This window comes from Solanum lycopersicum, chromosome 7 (genome assembly GCF_036512215.1).
Source record: "Solanum lycopersicum chromosome 7, SLM_r2.1".
Classification (NCBI taxonomy): Eukaryota; Viridiplantae; Streptophyta; class Magnoliopsida; order Solanales; family Solanaceae; genus Solanum; species Solanum lycopersicum.
The window spans coordinates 10286076-10306456 of record NC_090806.1 but is presented as its reverse complement, the minus strand read 5'-3'; the positions used below and the strand labels follow the sequence as shown (position 1 = coordinate 10306456).

At 34.3% G+C, this 20381-nt stretch overlaps 1 protein-coding gene across 4 annotated transcripts; it reads right to left on the bottom strand.

Moving 5' to 3' along the window:
• Window positions 1-547: 547 nt before the first annotated feature.
• LOC101263529 (homogentisate phytyltransferase 1, chloroplastic) lies at window positions 548-16928 on the bottom strand. 4 transcript variants are annotated; one of them, XM_026031903.2, is made up of 12 exons: window positions 16610-16928; window positions 14769-15055; window positions 13760-13843; window positions 13604-13678; window positions 12584-12667; window positions 11568-11657; window positions 9714-9860; window positions 9213-9308; window positions 3116-3187; window positions 2928-3023; window positions 1771-1875; window positions 548-813 (listed from the first exon to the last, which is right to left on the bottom strand). In XM_026031903.2, the coding sequence occupies exons 1-12, from the start codon at window positions 16683-16685 to the stop codon at window positions 772-774; spliced, it is 1254 nt and encodes a 417-aa protein (XP_025887688.1). In that variant the 5' UTR covers window positions 16686-16928; the 3' UTR covers window positions 548-771. The 4 variants fall into 4 exon arrangements, with proteins under 4 accessions (XP_025887688.1, XP_004242907.1, XP_025887690.1 ...); XM_004242859.5 differs by having other exon boundaries at window positions 9714-9815; XM_026031905.2 differs by lacking the exon at window positions 9213-9308.
• Between the last annotated feature and the right edge of the window lie 3453 nt (window positions 16929-20381).

Here is a 20381-nt window from a genome sequence, read left to right as displayed (position 1 = left end):
ACCCCCCTTGATCTCCCTTTCCCATGCTAGAGTTTTCCAAGTATAATAGGACCTAAAACTGACATTTTCACATTATCTTTTGCCTCCTGAACACAGCATAAATGAATCATAATAGAAGAGCATTAAGCTGATCTCTACTCTGTTGAATTGAGACAATCACTTAAATATACCTAACTTATTTTAATTATAGAAATGTAAATACAGATTAAAAAATAAAGTGTGACACCTAAATTTGAAAGGAAATAGTAGCTTCAAGCACTTTCAATATTTGAAAATGCAAGCAAACCTTTCTAGATATGGTACAATATTTTTGGATAAATTGGGAATATTTCTTTTCACATTTATATTAGGAAAAAACTCCCTTTTGCCATGCGTGATTTTTTTAATTTAATACCATCAGTTCCGCAACTATAACCTACGCGTATGTTATCAAGGATAAATTATTAATTTTAAAAGGAAAACGGGTAATTTTAGTAAATTTTGGGAAAAAACATCCAATTGAGGGGTATAAATGGCCAGATAGTATAACGAAAGGTAAAGCTAACTATTAGACGAAAGTTGGGAGTATTTTTTTATCCTTCTCCCTTTATTTTAAGGGAATAATCAAACAGAATCTGAATAATCAGAAACAGTTAATCTGATTATGAAAATGCAACACAATTAGGTGCAATTTCTTTTACCCAAAATTACATTTACCAGAATTAGAATAATTTTCAAAGTCTAGGAGAACTTTACCACTTCCAGTGAAAGTTGAGAGGCTTGTACATTCATTCACCTCACGAGCGGTATGAGCAGATACTCTGCATAAAAAAGCTGCCAGCAACAATAATGAAAAAGGTTAAATTGATCGAAACGAGTCCTAAAAAGATGAACTGTATATGCAAGGTTCAAGCTAATTAAAGAAAGAAACTAAGGTACATTTTGTACAAAACTCTAGCAACAGATTCAAGCTTAACCTTGTAGTGATATTGCCAAAGTATTCTTCACTATTGTAGTGTAAAATAGGCATTATTGATGCTACAGTATGATTACTTTTGAGACTATAAATTGCGAGTTTCACCCCTTCAGCTTCTATACATATTACTCCACTTTTGTGTAAGCTTATAAAAACAATGTTTCCTGTGGGGGAAAATCTAAGTCGAGTCTTGGAGAGAAAGTTATTACCTAGGTTTGTTCTTGAGATTGAGAACTAAGGCTGGTCAATATCTAATGCTGTAAAATTCTCTCGACATCATGTTGCTCTATGGTTTTAATCTACTTGCCCTAACGTTAGTCCAAAGAACTAAGTGCGGGTATTATGTCAGAAAAAAGCCGTAAAGACACTTGTTATTAAACCCAAATCATTTTCGATTTACAGCATGAGATAATATAGAGTTACAATTTAAGATAACATATTTAATAAGAACATAGTTATTATATCAAAAATGAAAAACAAATATGAAGTTCAACCAAAGGATCTTCAGATAAAGGTCATGCTTGAACACCAAGCTAAGAGACTAAATAAGTGCAATCAAAATTCGTACAAGTCAGATGATATAAGCATGTACCAATAAGAGATTAGCATTTTGTACCTCCATTATACTCTAGCAAGTGCAGGAAAATCAAAGGTACAGTAGTTTTAAGGCCAAAGATATGTTTATGCGCAACAATAAAGCTAGAAAAGATTTTATTTTCTTGCTTTACGTACTGAATACGCCACTGCTTTGAGCTAACGTGCAGTCATTTTCCATGACTTCGTTACATTTTCCAGAATGCTGGGAGAAATCTTACCTTCCATATGAACATGTAAAAGGATGTTATTGCTGCTTTACTACTGAAGTCGACTGATTTGGCACGAGTCCAAAGTAAAAGAGCCAAAGCAGAATGACCCAGAATCTGACAAATGCAAAAATAAGTACACATGTCAGTGCAAGTCATTTGGAAGCTCAAATGTTGAACAAAGACTAACCTATTACACAATGACCATACACTGGTTACTCACCGTTGCGTCAGTAACAATATCTTGGAAACATTTGGTACTTAATTTTTCCTATTTTGATTAACTTATTGTTGGTAAAAACATGTAGCCTGATATCTCAGACAAAAACAGGATAAATGAACTGATACCCCAATCCACTGCCTCATTGAGACGACAACTTCTGGAAGATGTTAAGACAAAGAGCTAAGAACAAACAAGAAAGTAGGATACAAAGTAGAATCAAGATACGATAAAAGCCTGTAGGAAGAAATGGAAGGAAAAGCAACGACAAAGAAAAGACTAGGTTTACCTTTTTAAATTCTTCTTGATAATAAAGTCCAGACTGCTTCTTTAATTACAACACACTACTCCAGCAAGATGGAGCACAAAAAGGGGAGATGCCCACTACAGGATATTGGTGAAGGCGATGGTGGTGATGATTTATAACAGAAGGGAAGAAATTTGGCTATATTTTCTGTTGGGAGGATCTGGCAATGAAGTCATTATTTGCCACGCCTGTCCCATGTTTCTTTTTTCAAGTAAAAATGAGGTAACAGACTTCAGCCACTACAGATATATGATTTATGTGCTAAGGATGAGAGATATTTTCCTTTTCAATCAAATTAATATTACATTCTTCTCTTGCTTTGTCTGAAAGTTAAGAACCCCAAAGCTGAAAATCCTTGATTATGAAATAACAATGCAGATAGATGAGCAAGCAGACTTCTAATTTGGCTGTGTTTACACTTCTCTATGGAGTCGTGTTATATAAGCCTCAAAAGTTAGAAGAAAAACTCTCATGCAGGGCAGAGATCCAACAACAATAACATACCTAGTGTAATCCCCCCAAACTTGGAGTCTGAGGAGGATAAAGTAACAGCTAGTCTTTAGCAATCTATTTACTTGCTCTCGTTTTTTTATAATTAACAATCTCTCTATGAAACAATTATAAGAGTTCAAGGTGGATTACAGTAAAATATTTGCTCCAGGTGTTGGAAGATGCTGCACCCACTACGATGGCAACAAGATAAGCCATTTCAAGTAGACCAATACAAATCCAAAAGACCTGCCAAAAGTGAACAAGTATAGTCAAGTATATGAGACAATAAAATAGAGTGAACAAATGCCTCAAGTCATTAGCCAGACTTTGATACTTACCCTCTCTTGACCCAAGCGGACAGTAAAAGATTGAATTCCAAAGATCTTGTCACCAACAATATCAGGTATGTCCTACAGTAGCATGTGAAAATTAGATGACTTTCCGTAGCTTGGATTTATTGCAAATATCTAAAAATGATCACATTTCAGGCTATGAGGCTAGAGAGAAATTTAGTTTTCTAAACTTTTTAGTGAATTTTACATTGTTGCCTTACTTTGACTTCTAGCTACATCAAATATTCAGTTTTCATTTCTGATCTCTTTTGAGCAACATGACATTAGTCTAGCGTCATGAGAGAAATTAGTTCTTTAGTGACATTAGTCCAGCATCCAGGTTAATCCATATGCTTCTGGTAATATCACTCTCCTATCCTTTAACTTTTTTTATAGTCAATACTTAATACTCATTAGCTACTAATTACAAAAATTTTACTTTAACTGTTTTTAAGAAGGCCAACAAAATCCATTCTTACATTAGTCAAAGGTCATTGTTGTTAAAATTGATAAGAAAATTCACCAAGGAAAGAAATTTGGTAAAACCCGCTAAGACAAGATTTGCAACGGCCTTCTTAACTTTGTCAGTTTATGTACATACAAAGGAAAAACTTGAGAATTTCAGTCCTCTCAACTGAATGGACTTCAAGTAAATTTGCAAAAGAAACTTTGGGGAAAGAAGTTGTCAACCTTATTATTTCTGCCCACATTTGGAATGATGTTGTTCGAGCACTTACAGTTTGTTGCCCTTTGACAAAAGTGCTTTGTTTGGTGGATAGGGAGAAAAACCACCAATGGGCTATATTTATGAAGCAATGGATAGAGCCAAGGAAACTAATCCACGGGGTTTTTGTGGAGTTGAGAAGCAAAATGAGAAAGTGTTTGAAATTATTGATGCAAGGTGGTTAGACCAACTTCATCGGCCTTTGCATGCTGCAAGCCATGTTTTGAACCCAAGAATGTTTTATAAAGCTCAAGAGGAGGGAACTTTACTAAAGACTCTGTGGGATGAGTATTATGCATGTAATTGAGAAGGTGATCCCCGATACAGCAATACAAGATTTACTAGTCGCTAAGCTTCCTAGGTACAAAATGGCGGATGGACTATTTGGTTGTGGTCCGGCTAAAAGAGCTAAAGACATAAGGTCATCGGGTAAGTGAGTTGATTTAGCTCTTACTTCAATTATTTGACTTATTTATGCTCATTAACCTTTAAATTCATTTTATTATAGTTGAATGGTGGTCACTATTTGGTAGTAAAACACCAAATTGCAAAAGTTTGCCATGAAAGTATTAAGTGCCCGTTTGGATTGACTTATTTTAGGTGCTTCTAAGCCAAAATAGCTTTTAAGCACTTATTTTAAAGCCAAAATAACAAAAATAAGCCAAAAGTCATAAGTTAGAAATCCTAACTTATGGCTTTTGGCTTATAGTCATAAGCAAAAAGTCAATCCAAACAGGCCCTAAGCCTAACTTGTAGCTCATCCGGATGTGAGCGAAATTGGAGTGTGTTTGAACACGCAAGTAAAAAGATATATCCTAATTTCCATATTATATTATTATCAGTATCTATTAGACATTAGTTAATATCTATAAATTATGTGCAGATTCATTCCAAAAATAGGAATAGGCTTGCACTATCGCGTCTCAATGATCTACTATACATTAAGTACAATAGAACATTGAAACGTCATTATGACTTATGATGCTTGTGAACTCATTAATCCAGTTTGCTTGGATTCAAAATTTCAAATGAATGGTTAGTTGGATGCCCCGAAGATCAAGAAGATGAACTAATATATGAGGATGATGATCTTACTTGGGGTAGTGTTGCTATGGCAATTGGAATTGCTGAGAGTATCTATCATCTTACGTAACTTTCTTCAAGATCAAGAGCACTTGACAAAGACAAAGGAGTAGAAACTACACATACAAGTTCAACTTCAAGTAGGGCTCGGACACTAATTGATGAAGAATATGAGGAAGAAGATGAGGAGCAATATAATGATGTAGAGGATGTTGATCTTCAAGAGTTGGATAGTTTTGATCTTCAACGCCAATGTCACAGACAGGATGTTGTGGAAGCACAGCAAAGAAGGCCTTTTCTCAGTCAACAGTGCTTACAGAAGAGGTCTCCAAGTGATGGCAGAGAGGCCAAAACACCTCTGGAACTATCTTTGGAAGGGGGATACTCCTATAAAGTGAAATGCTTCACTTGGCTAGTGATAAAGAGAGCTTGTTTAACACAAGAAGTACTTCAGAAGAAGGGTAGACAGCTGGTCCTAGGTGTTTTTTATGCAATTTGACAAGTGAAACCAACAGTCACCTCTTCTTGCACTGTAATTACACTGCTCAAATCTGGAATTTGTTCCTTAGCATCTCAAATTAGAATTGGACTATGCCAGAACGTACATCAAACGTGTTGAAGAGGTGGGTAAGGAGAGGAGGTACCAAGAGCCAGAAGAGATGGTGGAGGTTAATACTATCATGTATATGGTGGTCAGTTTGGAAGGAAAGGAACAGTAGATGTTTCGACAATAGATCCAATTCCATATACAAGGTCAAATGGAATTGTATAGTATATCTACTTTTTTGGTGTAAACAGTTGTGTATAGTAGATACAGACCAGATTGTAGATTTGATAGGAAGTTTGCAATTGACACTTTTTGGTGGTGGCCAGCATGCCCTTAATGCTGAAGAATACAACATTACGAGTTTCAAAAATAAAGAGTTGGATAGTTTTGAAGAAGAATAAACTTTTAGTTGTAGAGTTCTAGTATTGTCTTCTGATTATTGGGTCTTTTAAGTTCTAGACTTTTAGTATCTACTATTAGTTTTTGAATTGAATTATTTGCTAATATATGTTATTGCTATTGAGATTTTGGATATTTATCTATGCGATTAAATATTTTTAATTTTTGGTATTAATTGGCGCCTCATTTCAAAAGGCAAGTGCCTCGCCTCACCGCGAGGGGAGGCGAGCCAGGCCATTGTCGCCTTTCGCCATCCAAAACACTGGTATCTCTTATTGGCACTAGCAGTTTGGTGGGAAAAGTAGGTGTTCCTGTCCCCCTCTTTGAGCCATAAGCCTCTAGATCTCTGTCTCCAGGACACCTCTTCATTCCTAAGGCTTTTGGCTTTTTTCATATTCCATGAAGGCAGTAGCTTTCTTTACAATTTCCTCTTCTATCAATTCTCTGCTTTCTAATATGGAATCTAAATCAGCAAATTGACTCAACAATTTAGATTTTTGAAGCCTCAAGTTCCCCTGCTCCATTCTTTAAGTTTACCGTTGAGAGCTTTAAGTTTACAAGCCCGAATGTAATTAGGCTTCCAGAGAACGCAAAGGAAGACCACCAACTTTTGATTCTATCAAAAAAAACCTTCAGAGTTTAACCACCAATTCTCAAATTTAAAATATGATTTAGTATGTTGACAGTGACCATATAGAAAAGCTACTGGAACATGGTCTAAAATCAATCTCCACAAAGGAAGCCCGACATCCTATGCGAACTCGATTGACAAAGCATATGACCATGTCAACTTGAGGTCATCCACAGAAAACTGAGACAGAAGTGGATCAATTGGGTGAAATTCTGTATCTCAACTGTGAAATTTTCCATCCTACTAATACGACACCAGTAAGGTTTTTTCAGTTTACAATAGAGGGATAAGACGAGGGGATCCCCTATCCCTTTCTTATTTGTTATAGCAATGGAGGATCTTAACAACATGCTTAAAATTGCTAAGACAAATGAAAAGAGTCAGGATTTTGAAGTTGCCAGAAACACAATGAATATAATCTAGAGATCACTCATCTAGAATATGTTGATGATACTCTAATTTTACATGATGCGGATGAGGAATAATGGTTGTTTTAGAGATTAATTGTGATTTCTCTGAAGGCATCCCTGGGCTTCACATTAACTGGAATATAAGAGCCACCTTATTCCAATTAATTTGGTACCTATATGTTGTATCTGACACAGATTTTGGGTGGTGTAGTGGGTACCTTGCCTTCAGTGTATCTTGGCATGCCTTTGGGAGCAAAATCCAAATCCAAAGAAATCTGGAATCCAATTTTGGAGAAGTGTGAGAAGAAGTTGTCCAGATGGAGATCACAATATTTATTATTGGGAGGCAGACTAATGTTGACTAACTTTATTTTAGATGCTTAACCAATATATATGATATCCCTATTCCATATCCCTCAGGCTGCTACTCATAGTAGGGATAAATTCAGAAGATCTTTTACATTGACAAGGTAATAAGAAGGAAGAGGTTTCCATTTAGCAAATGGAAAAATCTTATTAGAAGGAAAAGTCAAGATGGGTTAGGTATCGAAAACCTCAAGAATCTGAGTAAAGCTCAAAAGGTGAAAAATGGCTATGGAGGTACTGTCAGGATTCCTAAATCTCTAGATAATTGGGTCTCTAAAGAAGTTACTACCCTTTATGGTGTAAGTCTCTAGAGATCCATTAGGTCCTACTAACTTTTCTTAAAAGTGAGTCTGATGTCAAGGTTTTCAATAGCAACAGAACTCTTTTTTGGACAGACAATTGGATGGGTTTTACTAGGTTACAAGCTCCATTCCCTGATATTTTGCTCTGGCCCAACATCAATACAAAACGATTTCTGAGATGTGGAACCATCAGAGATTGGACTTGATACTCGGAAGACCTTTGAATGACTGGGAGATTCCAAGGTTGACTGAGTTATACAAGTTTTTGGACTGTTTATGGTGCAAGGGACATAGCAAATGTCAATACAAGGTAAGGTGTGGGTACAAGATTTTAGATCAAGTTGAGCCAGTTATTACCAACTGTCCATGGAAGCAAATTTGGAAGATTACCCTCTTAAAGTAGCATGTTTCACTTGGCTCTTGGCCAATGAGTCTGTCCTTGCTCATGAAAATCTGGAATGAGGGGGATATCCTATGTTCAAGATGTTCTTTGTGTGGTAATAATGCTGAGACAGTTAATCACCTGTTTCTGCACTGTCTAATCACTGATCAACAGTGGAAGATTACTATCAATCTCAGAGGCATCTCATGGACAATGTCTAGTAAGATTGTCAACATTCCTTTCAGCTGGGAGGAAGCTGGAGTTGGTGCAAGAAGCAGAGATAGATGGAGGATAATCCTAGCATGTATTTGGTGGACAATGTGCAGAGAAAGAAATGTCAAATGTTTTGAAGATAGGAGGTGCAATGTACAGTAATTCAAGCTTAACTGTATTTTTTTCTGTTTGTGGTGTACAAAGGCTTTCTGATGATACTGAAACAGTCCTTAGATTTTTTTTTATTTATTTTTTTTGAAACTGGTAAGGTTGAATCTTCAGCATTAAAGATATGCTGGCTACCTCCAAAAAGGAATAATTACAGATTTCCTATCAAATCTATAATCTGGTCTATATCATCTATACAAAGCTGTTTAAACCAAAAAATTAGAGATACTATACAATTCCATTTAACTTAGTGGATGGAATTGGATCTATCTTCAAAACATCTTCCATTTCTTTCTTTCCAGACTGACCACCATACACATGATGGTATTAGCTTCCACCATCTCTTTTGACTCTTACTGCCTCCCCTCCTAATCCAACAGTCTAGAATTTATTTTCTTATACTCTTCTGTAAATATGATTTTTCCAGTACTAAGGTAGTACTGAATTTAATACAAACTGTTACCAGATTAAAAAAAAAAGATTAGTGGAAAGAGTTCAACCACTAACCCTTGCATCACATTTTGTGATGCAGAATGTCTCATTGCTGAAGTCTGTATCTTAATAGTACATTCAATTAAATTGCTTATTTGTGTCAAGATATCTTCATGCTTCCAAAATAAATCTGTTTACATGGTCCGTGCTACATCGTTGGATGAACACTACCTAGAGACTAGATAACAGAGAAGCGAATTCTCCCATTATTATTTTTATGTGAAACCAAAGTAATGAACCGGACACATTTACTTCTTCTAAGCAAAGAACACCTAGACCTCCATTGCGATAATTTCTTCTTATGGTTTACAAAATAAGTGTCTTTCTTCATAAAGATTAAAACAAAAATGATCTTTTATGTAATCAGGTTTAGAGAACAAATTTACCTTGAATAATGCTATAACAACTGAGAAAAAACTCATAAATGCTGTTGCAAATATTAAAGGTCTTGAAAGGACAGCTGCTCTTTTATATACATAAGTCTGAAAAGTGAAATACTTATGTCAGGAAATGAGAGGAGTACCAGACATAAAGGTGATTCAGGTAGTCTACAACTTTACACATACTTGATCTCATTTTTAGTCAATAGGAATATATATTTACAACAAACTGACAAACAAATATGTATTTAAATACGATGATTACGGAGAATGCACAAGGAAATAGATATGAGTTTTCCAGATGACTCCCCCCCCCCCCTTTTCCAATAAATGAAGTCTAAACATCACATAACAGAGTAGAAGATTTTTGGTCCTTATCAAATCATACTTGTTCTGACATTTGAAATCAGGTCTTCATGTAGAACAGTAAATACTTTAATCTATACATTCTCTGTGGGCAAAACAAAAAGATAAGCATAAATTGTAGAAATAGCAATTAACACAGACCTGAATATGCAAATAAAAAGCTATCTGAACTATCACCGCTCGTACAGCAAAGATGCACATTGCAGCAACCACAGCAAATCTCTTCCATCTCAAAAGTGGTAGCTGAAAATGTAGAAGCATTTTGCGAACACCAATTAGAAACCTTTCCTGTAATATCACACACATTTTACTGATCTTACACCCAGGAATGGAAGTGAAATTATTCAAGTTAAGGAAACTCTCTGGAGAGCATCTAGTTCGCCAGCCTCTCCCAACCGTCATTTCTGACCTTCCACATTTATGCCTACTACTTACTATCATGCATTTCTGAGAGCAATTATAGTTACATGGAAAATGATGAAATTTCACTGGAACGCAATTAAAATTGCAGTAGTCTGAGTCAGCTGTCAGCCAGACCACATTATTATTCATGGCAGTATTTGTTCTTCTTTATTATTGCGTCCTTATTATAAAATTGTGATAAAGCCAAAACTAATGAGACAAGCAACAAAAAACACAAATCTGATCTGATTGTGCAAATCAAAACTAAGAGGGAGACACTTGGATTTGCAGGAGGATCTCTAACACTTTTGAAGGTAAAATGGTGGTAGAACCATAGAAGAATCTAGAATAATCCTCTATTAAATTGTTGCATGAGAAATCAAGCTATCACATTTACTCCCTTCATCCAAAAATATATAGCAGTTCCAATTTTGTTAAATATTGGAACATTCTTGTTTCTAGATAGGAGTCTCTCTCTCTATAACCCATCTAAAGCGAACATCTGCTGAAGAATCATTAACAGTTAGACTTTATCAGTTATACCAGTCAAAATTTGAGGATCAAATTACTACTACCCAATGAAACTTCAAGGGTAATTAGATTGACACTTCAAAATTGTAGAAGTAAGATAAGTCAACCACAAAACTAAGCGAAAACTCAAGAGACTAAGAACAAGTAGCAAACTGATTTTGCCTTAACGCCAGAACCCCAGGTTTACCTCTCATAGGAACAAAAACTCTTGGAACCATTAGAAGCTAATCAATTCGAAGGAGAGAACCATTAATCGTCAGTTCGGTGGATCAATAAGATTATAAGTGAATTATCATAGGAAGACTTATGAAACAGAACCATGGAGTAATATGGTGTTAAGGGAACTCAGTTCCTGCATATTAAGTATAAAACTATAAACTAATGCAATCATCTGTTTTTGTTACTCGATTGCAGGAATTCGCAATGAATTTGAGGATTGAAGCACTGTTTCAGGATTTCCCGAGAAAAAAGTTAGTAATGAAGAAAAACAGGAAGAGAGAGTTTAGAAAGAGAGATAGAAATCTGTATATTCAACATGATGAATGTAACTGATGATTACATTGTCTATTTATAAAGACTTGACTGACTTATTCCATCTAACAAATTCAGTTATAACTAACATCTAACTAACTACCACTACACTGATTATTGTAGCTTAACAGTGTTTAACTAACTTAGTCAACTAATTTTTGAATTCCCAAATTACTGTAACAGTTTTCAACCAGATGTCAACCATGATCAGAGGCATAATAAATCTTCTGCCACAGTGCAAACGAACATTCGACATCAGCATGGGATATTCTAGTGCCTTTTATCTGACACAAAATGACAGAATTTTTTATAATTACGATTGCATGTTTTTTCTGTTCTTAACTTCACCGGAGAAAAGAGAAGAAACACTGCAACACTATTTCCAATTTCCATTTCCTTTTATATAACAAAAAGAATTTGTGATGTCAAGTTACCCTGTAAAGAACAGCGGAGTTTATTCTATTTTAAAAGAATAAATAAATTCTTAATCTTGATAACTAACAATTAGTGGCAAAAATGAAATCAACTCACATTTATTGAATAGGCAGTTCCCAGTACAAAACTGATGAAAAGCGCCCAAAATAAAGGCCAGGAACCAACGATCCATCCAAGCCAAAAACTCTGAAAGGAGAAGAGTTATATCTGTAGTCATGAAATGAGCACGTGAATATCTATGGATGAAATTTTAATCCTTTTGAAAGTGGAAATTGGAAGTTCACATGCTATTTCATGATTCCTTTGATTTATATACAATGAATGTAAAGCAGTAACAGAAGTACAGAACATCAATCACTGAAGAATAACCACCCAAGAATTGAGCAACCAATATTTTGGCCTCTGTGACTAAGGATGATGCCATGCCTTCTAGTGCAGACTGTGGATACTTGAATGAGCTTCAATCTTTTTCATATTTAGAACCCTTTTACCTTTTAGACTCACAAACTATATCATTAGGTGTCAGAAAAAGACAAACACAAGATACGAATAGCAACCCTAATTTTTTGGGTGGATAACCGAGAAATCTCCGAGGGGCGAGAGCAATAGCAACCCCTAGTTCTCCAAGTTTAAAACTGCTAATAAAGGGTGGAAAACAAGGTATGTCAACAAAATACTCTGCATCTTACCTTCTCAGGAGTCGGGACTATGGAGGATGCTGCTTTTAAGTAATCTAAACAGTAAAGCACATAAGCATATGCTCTCCCCAGCAGCTAAAAGTATAACCAACTGAACAAAACCTGAAGCTTACATGCCCAAAACAAACTTTTGAGCATTATGTCAGGCAGGATATTTAAAATGAGACTCTGCTTTAAAGAAAATCATGTACCATGACCCCAACAAGTCTGAGGGACAAAAGGGCTAACAATATTCACCAACCCACAACATCCTCTCTACCTTCTAACTTTTCTTCTAACTCAATGAAGATTAGGCTGGGGAATCTTGAAGATAAATGTTTACCACGTATATGAACAACTGCAATATAAGAGATGGAATGCATTCACAGCTTGAGACGAAGATTTTAGTGCTTAAAGGGAAGGGTTTTATATTACCAAAATGGCAAAAGACGACACAACAATCACTCCAGTTTGTACAGAGTATTCCCCTGATGCCAATGGAAGATATGGCTTGTTTACCTGAAAAGAAACATCTCAATACTTCAGATGCCAAAGTAGAAAAAACTGCTGAAAAGTATTTTATCAACTAAGAAAAACTAAATATACTCCCAAGAACTTTTCCTCTGAAAGAAGAACCCTAATTGCTATAGCCCCACTCCCCAGACAGATCAGGAAAGATTTTGTAGTACATCAGGATTACAATGAATTGGTCAATTCCCTAATGGTTAAGGGAAAAATGCTGTAAAGCTTTTATCAGATAGTTTATACCAACTTAGTTTCGATTCATGATGAATATAGTAGGAGAAAAAATTTTGAGATGCAGGTGATAGAGGGGTAGACCTTAGTCGTTTTCCCACATGAGTTACCTCACCACCCAAAGTGATCTTAAATCTGCAACCTAGGGATTAGAGGCTGGTGGGGAACAACAAAAGAGGATTAGCTTACCGTGGGTGCAAGAAGCAAAGAATCAAAAGACTAAAACTAGCTCCCATCCACCCCATCAGATGTCAATGAAACATGATACTATTTCAGCTTCAGTTGCGTAAAATTATAGACTTAGTGTATATGTTATGTGTACTGATTGACAATCCAGATACTCAAGTATCTTCATAAACATTGAGTAAAAGAGCTGTACTTTGAGAGTTCTAAAAGCTTCTAATGTGTCCCCGAGTTCCCAAAGGCAAATCCAGGATTTACAATTACTATAAACATGTACTTGCACATACGCCCCCCCCCCCCCTCTCAAACACACAAGAGTCACCCACCTATCCCGACCAGAAGACATTCAGCGGAACCGTACCCCACCCATGTCTGCTCGCTCTCTAGCCCCAAAGATAAAACGACGGAACAAAACATGAAAGATGAGTCCTCGACAAGGCCTTCACACAGATAAAGTGAAGCATGCATAGTTCTGCATTCAGAAATCAGATCCATGTTAAGTAAATAGAAAAATACCTTGTCTATTTCGATGTCAGACAACTGGTTTAAACCAACTATGTAAATGTTCATGAATAGGGCAGCAACAATGGCCTGCAAAAATATAGTGATAATCAAAAATCTTGTCGTCGCAGATCACATCTTAAGTTGAATCTAAGAATGTTCTTTACCCACCTCTAACACCCCAGTGAAAAATAATGGAGAAAAATCAGAGAACTTCTCAACTGCAAGGAGAGAAACTGAAATTATGCTCAATGCCTGCTCAAAGAAAAGTAATGTAAGTTTACTGTTCTTGTACTTCCAATCTATCAAAATTCAAAAATAAATATATAATGTATACATGCATACAACAACAAAAACATACACTGTGCATCACACAAAGTGGGGTCTGGAAAGAGTAGAGCATAGTCGCATACACAGGCCTTACCATTACCTCTTTGAGGTAGAGAGGCTGTTTCCACAAGACCCTTGGCTCAAGCAAATCAAAGCAGTAATTAAATGGGAAAAAAATGATGGTGGGGAGAAACATGACAAGTAATATCAAAGCGGTGTGGACTGTGGAGCATATATGCAAGGAAACCATAAACAACAACAAGAAGGTGCAATCACCTAAACAGAGTAAACCACAGATGATATCATATACCAAAAGTCAAAGACTAGATGAATAGGCTAATACTACAGCCGACACGGTGCTCTATACTATTATCAAACCAAATACATGAATAGGCTACTAATAGGACAACTCAGAACTACCTACTAACCTTCTACCCTTATACATGATCTCCATACCCTCCTATCTAAGGTCATGTTCTCTGTAAGCTGAAAATGTTGTTGTGTACTAACACATGAAATTTCTGAGCTTTATCCATCAAGCTGATTCTACGAAATTAACATCTTTTAGCACCCTCTCGATCAAAAAACCTATTACTCTAGCTATATCTAATTAAATTGAAAGCAGATGCACTAATAATATACTCATTTCTTGGTAAGGCATTACAAGCTACACAAACTAAAATCTGACAAGAATTATGATGACATAAATAAACACAAATGAATGGTGGGTCAGAACCAAATCCTATGGCAACTCATATAACATGGAAACAAATAAGCCATAGGCATGAAGCCAATTCATTTGGGACCCTGCAGATCTTATGTTGCTCAATGTAGGAGTTGTGGACCTAACTGTTCCTATTATGGTATGGGGCCGCGAGAACCTGTAGAAAGCATCTACGGCATCATTAACTGAGTCCCAAGGACTTTTAGAAGGTTGAGATTCAAGAGGGTGTTCAGATGATGCGTGCACCAAAAATCTCCCTTTAAGTTTTTTATCAGCAGCAATAGTGCTTAGATCACTTCCTCCAACATGCTCTTGCGTGATATACTGCCGCTGCAACTTCATTGAAGAGGAATAGTGCTTTTTTGGTCTCTTCCATGCTTTACATTTCAAAACCCGTACTATTGCATGTGAACCTATGATGTCAGAGGCATTTAAACATAATTCAGGTCATGAAGAAAATCAAATTTAAATCTCCAATTGGTACCACATATAAATTACAGCAATTTTATACTTTACAGATTATAGCTTCTTCAAATGGTAAGTAAAGAGTGTATACTGGAAATTTAATACACAAAAGCACATTGCAACATCTAAAAGCACAAGTCCTTTTTGCAGTATCATTTGAACAACCATTATCATCATTGCTTGGTCCTTTCAAAAAGGAAACACCATATATCAACATGTCAGCCAGAGCTTCTGCTCCTTCTCTCCACTACTTTGGTCATCCATAATCTCAAAGTCTGTAACACGATCTCTTGAATTTCAACCAGCACCAAAACATGATCAAGAAAGCAAACTTTTCTAGTACTCACTGCATATACCCAGCCAGAGGGAGCTGACAGATGAGCATTAAAATTGTTCTCGAAACAGGAACTAAGTCGGAAAATCTAAAATTTATAATGAAACGTAGCTAAGTTCAGCAGCAAGAAGTTTCACATTAGAAAAAGATTTAGCACACTATTTACTCGTGAAAATAGGCAAACAACAGAACAGGTTGGACTTCTAAAAGCAAAATGCCTGAACTCACACAGTGAAACATAAGAATAAAGAATATGGCGATTAACGTACCACCAGAAAAGAACATGTTTTGTGGATCATAAGGATTCACCAAGAAAACCAAACAGGATAGAACTGTTAACATTTACTGTGAAATTAAGAACTTCCGGGGATGTGACTCAAGCACATAGAAACCAAAAAGTTAGCTCATAAGGAGAGAATTGCCCAAAGACCATAAAAAGGAGACAACACATCCCTTTTTCATCCGATGTGAGACTCTTCAACAATAACCAAGAATATCTTAGAGTCAATGGTGCACGTCAGCAACTTGGAGATAATGGGTCCGCCGCTCTATGCTTTTGCCTTTTCCACTTAACTACCAGGGTTGTGTTTGCAGTAAGGTTCAAACCCATGATGATGAACGCCTAATCCACACATCATACTCTGCACTCTTACCACTAGAACAAACTCCAGGGGCTTGAACATTTATGTTGACATTACAAGAAAATCATACCATCCAAAGCTACAACACTAAAAAATTCCTGCCATTTTGAGAACCCACAAATAGCAGTTCCTTTCACAGAAATGACAACGGATACATAGATAAATCAATTATCTGTTGACCCAGGAAAAAGATTCAAGTTTTACACGCTTGGGGCAAAATACAGATCAATCCGACAAAATCATCAACAAACTAAAGGGTATAAGATTTTTGAACACCCAATGCAGAACTAGAACTTCAACTACTAGACTCCAGAACTTAGAAATGAACTCAACATTACCCAATGTGGAACTAGAACTTCAAGTACTAGACTCCAGAACTTAGAAATGAACTCAAGATTGAAGTAACTTTTCCAATTAACAAGCAAAATACACAAGAAAACTACATCATGCAAACTGAAATACTTAAAAAAAATCCCACGAATTCAAGAACACACATAGAAAAAGCAAAAATGTACAACTTCACATACTGGTTTTGAGTGGAGAAAACTCAGCAGGAACTGGAATTGATGGTCTATGAAAGGACCCAATAAGCAAAGATTCCATTTTTGATTTTTAAATCAGCACTGAACTCCACTCTACTTTGAACTACCTGAAATTAAGCTTCAGAACATGGGATACTGCTATTTCTCATTTCAATTTTTGGCATATTTTTAAAAGAATACACTAAAACCAAAATAGAAAATTTTTGTCGGGGTACATAATTAGGGCACATAAGTGCATTTTAACCACAACCCTAATTTTTCTTGACTTGTTTAAGGTGATGTTAACTTTAAATTATTTTTAGATAGTTTGATTAAAATGAAAAATGTGTATTTTGTATTTGAATTGTTTGAAGTGATTTTAAGTTAAACTATTCGAAATAGCTCACATATATCCTTGAACTATATTTCGGCGCAAATATACTCTTCCTCTCAAACTATAGGGTCAAAAATACTCTTCTCATTAACAGTATTTGTTAAAAGCCACTTGGATGTCATATGGATACCACATGTCATGCCACATAAGCCAATAGAGTTCCACTAATGTCACGTAAAAAATAAAATTACCACTAATTTCTCCCAATTTTCTTTATTTCCCTTAGTATTTAGAAACGATTTCACTGAAGAACATAGAACCCCTTTCCCTAACTAATGTATTTTGTGAAATCGTTCTAAGGAAATGGAGAAATAAGGAAAAGGAGTTCTATGTTCTTTGGTGAAATCGTTTATAAATTCTACGGAAAATGGAGAAAATTAGGGGAAATTGGGGGTAAGTTTATTAGTCTGCATGGCATGAGTGGAACTCTATTGGCTTATGTGACATGACATGTGACATTCACATGGGGCATCTAAGTGGCGTTTCGCCGATTCTGTTGATGAGAAGAGTATTTTTTATCCTACAGTTTGAGGGTAAGGGTATATTTGAGCTATTTCTGCTAGTTCAAGGGTATTTTTGACTCTTTTCCGTAAATAAATACATGTATTTTAGGTCTGATGCACTCAATCAACAAAGTAAATCACTCAACTAGCTAATAGTTTTTGTGCACTTGCGGCAAAACAACTTCATCTAATTCTTCAAAAATAACAACTTTTGTTAACTCGTAAGTCTACAATTCATCTTTTCCCTGTTAATTTGATTTGTGTTTCTTTGATTTTTGATACTCGTTTTTCCAACAATAACCAATATCACCATATTATTGAGTTATTTTGGATTGTGAATTACAGATACTATTTATAATGATTATAAAAATCCGTGGAATGCTCCTTAAGGATAATTCAACTTACCATGATCTTGTTAAAGGTATTCCTAAGCAAGTACAAATTGATTGTAGTCGCAATGTTATAGAGATCATATACACATAGAAGGCAATTCGACTCCAATGGAGATACAAGTGGGAATGAAATTGTTCATGAAATTAAAAGGACGTAAATCTGTTTTGAATTGCATCCATCATAATTGACGTGGACGATAAGGCATATTGTTAGTTCTCTAAATCGGTTGAATTAAATTTTATGTAAGTTATATGATAATTTATTGATATTTTATTTAAAAAAATATAATTTTTGACAATTTTAAATACACATATTAATTACATGTGTATTAAGCATCTATAGAATACATATAACAAAATGCTTAGACATATGAAATAATTGGAAATATAATGTATTATTGCATATTCAATTTTCCAGAAGTTCAATGGAGAAATTGTGGTGGATAGGCATTGAAAAAACCACACTAGATACATAAGATAATTAAAATCAAGATGTACTAAATCAAATAAAATTCATAAAAGTATTAGATGCATTGAAATTAGTAAGATACATATGAAAATCAAATTAAATACGAAATGAAATAATTTTATCAAATTACGAAGAGATGGCTTGGGAAAATTGATTAGAGAATTTTTTTTATTAATTACAACTAGATCATAAATTTTGATGTTTAAATAAAAAGATAATTAATTAATTCTACTTTTAAGGGATTTGTTTATCTAACTATATTTTCAAAAATATATGGCCTAAAATATTAAAATTGATACTATATGTAGTTGTTTGAAAGTTGATGCAATATTAATATACATGGTAGGATGTTGTCTATGTAGCTAGTTTTTCCAAATATTTATGTAGATGTTTTTATATATTTTTTAAAATGATTTTGTTATATATATATTTAATATAATTAATTATTCAATTTTTTACTAATTGTTTGTTATATAGTTTGTTAAATTAATTGAATTTATTTTACTCTATTAAAAATTGTTACATAAAAAGGGTTATATTATTTATTATTTTAAAATAGAACAAATTAACTATATTAGGAGTTTATTTTGTTAATATAATTTTAAATTCTTAATTATTGTAATTTCGAATAACTTTATGTAGTATCCAAATAATATATTACTCTCTTTATCGCAATTTATGTGTCATATATAGAATTACAAACCTTTACATATTTCAAGTAGTTTATTAATAAATTTTATAGTACTTTTTGTGTAATTTAAAAGAATATATGTTATTTTCTCTGTATGACTTGTAGACATTTAAAGTTGTTAACTATTATAATCCATAGTACTTTTTACGAAATTTTTAAATATAAAATATGCTAAAAGAGAAATAAAATAAACAAATTAAAATAGAGAAGGTACAAAATAAATGATCAATGATATGTAAATAAATCACAAAACTTTTTTAAGAAAAATGAAGTGGTTGGCATATTGAATTACAAAACTGTAAAAAAAAATGAAGTGGTTGATATAGTGTTTAGGTATGAGATAGCACATGTTTATGGATTAAACGAGATTCAAGTTGGGAAAATAGTTGAATTTATCAGCAATTTGAAACGAATAACCTTGAATTTTGAGGATGAAAGACAAAGAGTAAAATAAATTGCAAACAAATTGTTTTTCTTTACGTATCAATTAGAGCAGCCATGTTTAGCGGCTGAGATAGAAGCAACTAAAATAACAAAATTATCCAAATGATGATACAAATTTGTTAAGGTATAGTTGTGTGGTTATGCACACTTATATTAATACTAGAAATGGTTTATGAGTGGTTCTTGTTTAGTAATCTATTGTTTAAAGGTTTGACAGAAATGAAAAATGTGTTTAGTATGTTTATTTTTAAGCTTAAAATAAGTTTAAAATTATAAGCTATAAATGGTTTGTGAGTGGTCCTTGTTTAGTAGTCTATTGTTTACTATTTTACAAAGTTTTAAGTTATAAATACCTTTCTTTGTGCATTTAATGTTAGGGGTCTGCTAGTCTGGACCTATCAATATAGGCAGGTACACTTTGTTCTGGTGAATTCATATAAGTTTTGAAATTTTATGCATTAGATTGAGCTAACTTATTATTTTGATGGGCCAAAATTAGTCAACTCAATCTCCAGTTATGTGGATTTGAATCGCTCAGATCAATTTTTTTTTAAAAATAATATATTTTTATAATTTAAATTTAAGTTTATTAAAATGTTAACATGAACATCGACAATTCAATAATATATTATGCTATTATTTGTTAATTGTATCTCAAATAGACAAATGAAAATAATTTTAACAATCCTTATTAAGTTTGACTTCAAGTAAAAAATTGGTTGTATTAGTTCCATCTGAAATCATTGTCATTTTATGAAAATATCTTGGGTATAATTGTACAAAAATTACAATATATTCAGGACTAGTTTGGAAAGTCACTCTGGTAATTAGGTTTAGTGCAATTGGGTGTAATTACAATGTCTGATCTGTTTTGTTGGTCATGTA

Coding starts and splice junctions, on each gene's coding strand:
- LOC101263529 (XM_026031903.2), bottom strand. CDS start 16,685: ATGGAATCTTTGCTTATTGGGTCCTTTCATAGACCATCAATTCCAGTT. Junction 15,056..16,609: donor GTTTTCTCCACTCAAAACCA/GTATGTGAAGTT, acceptor CTGACATCATAG/GTTCACATGCAATAGTACGG. Junction 11,658..12,583: donor TGTCGTCTTTTGCCATTTTG/GTAATATAAAAC, acceptor TTCTCCTTTCAG/AGTTTTTGGCTTGGATGGAT.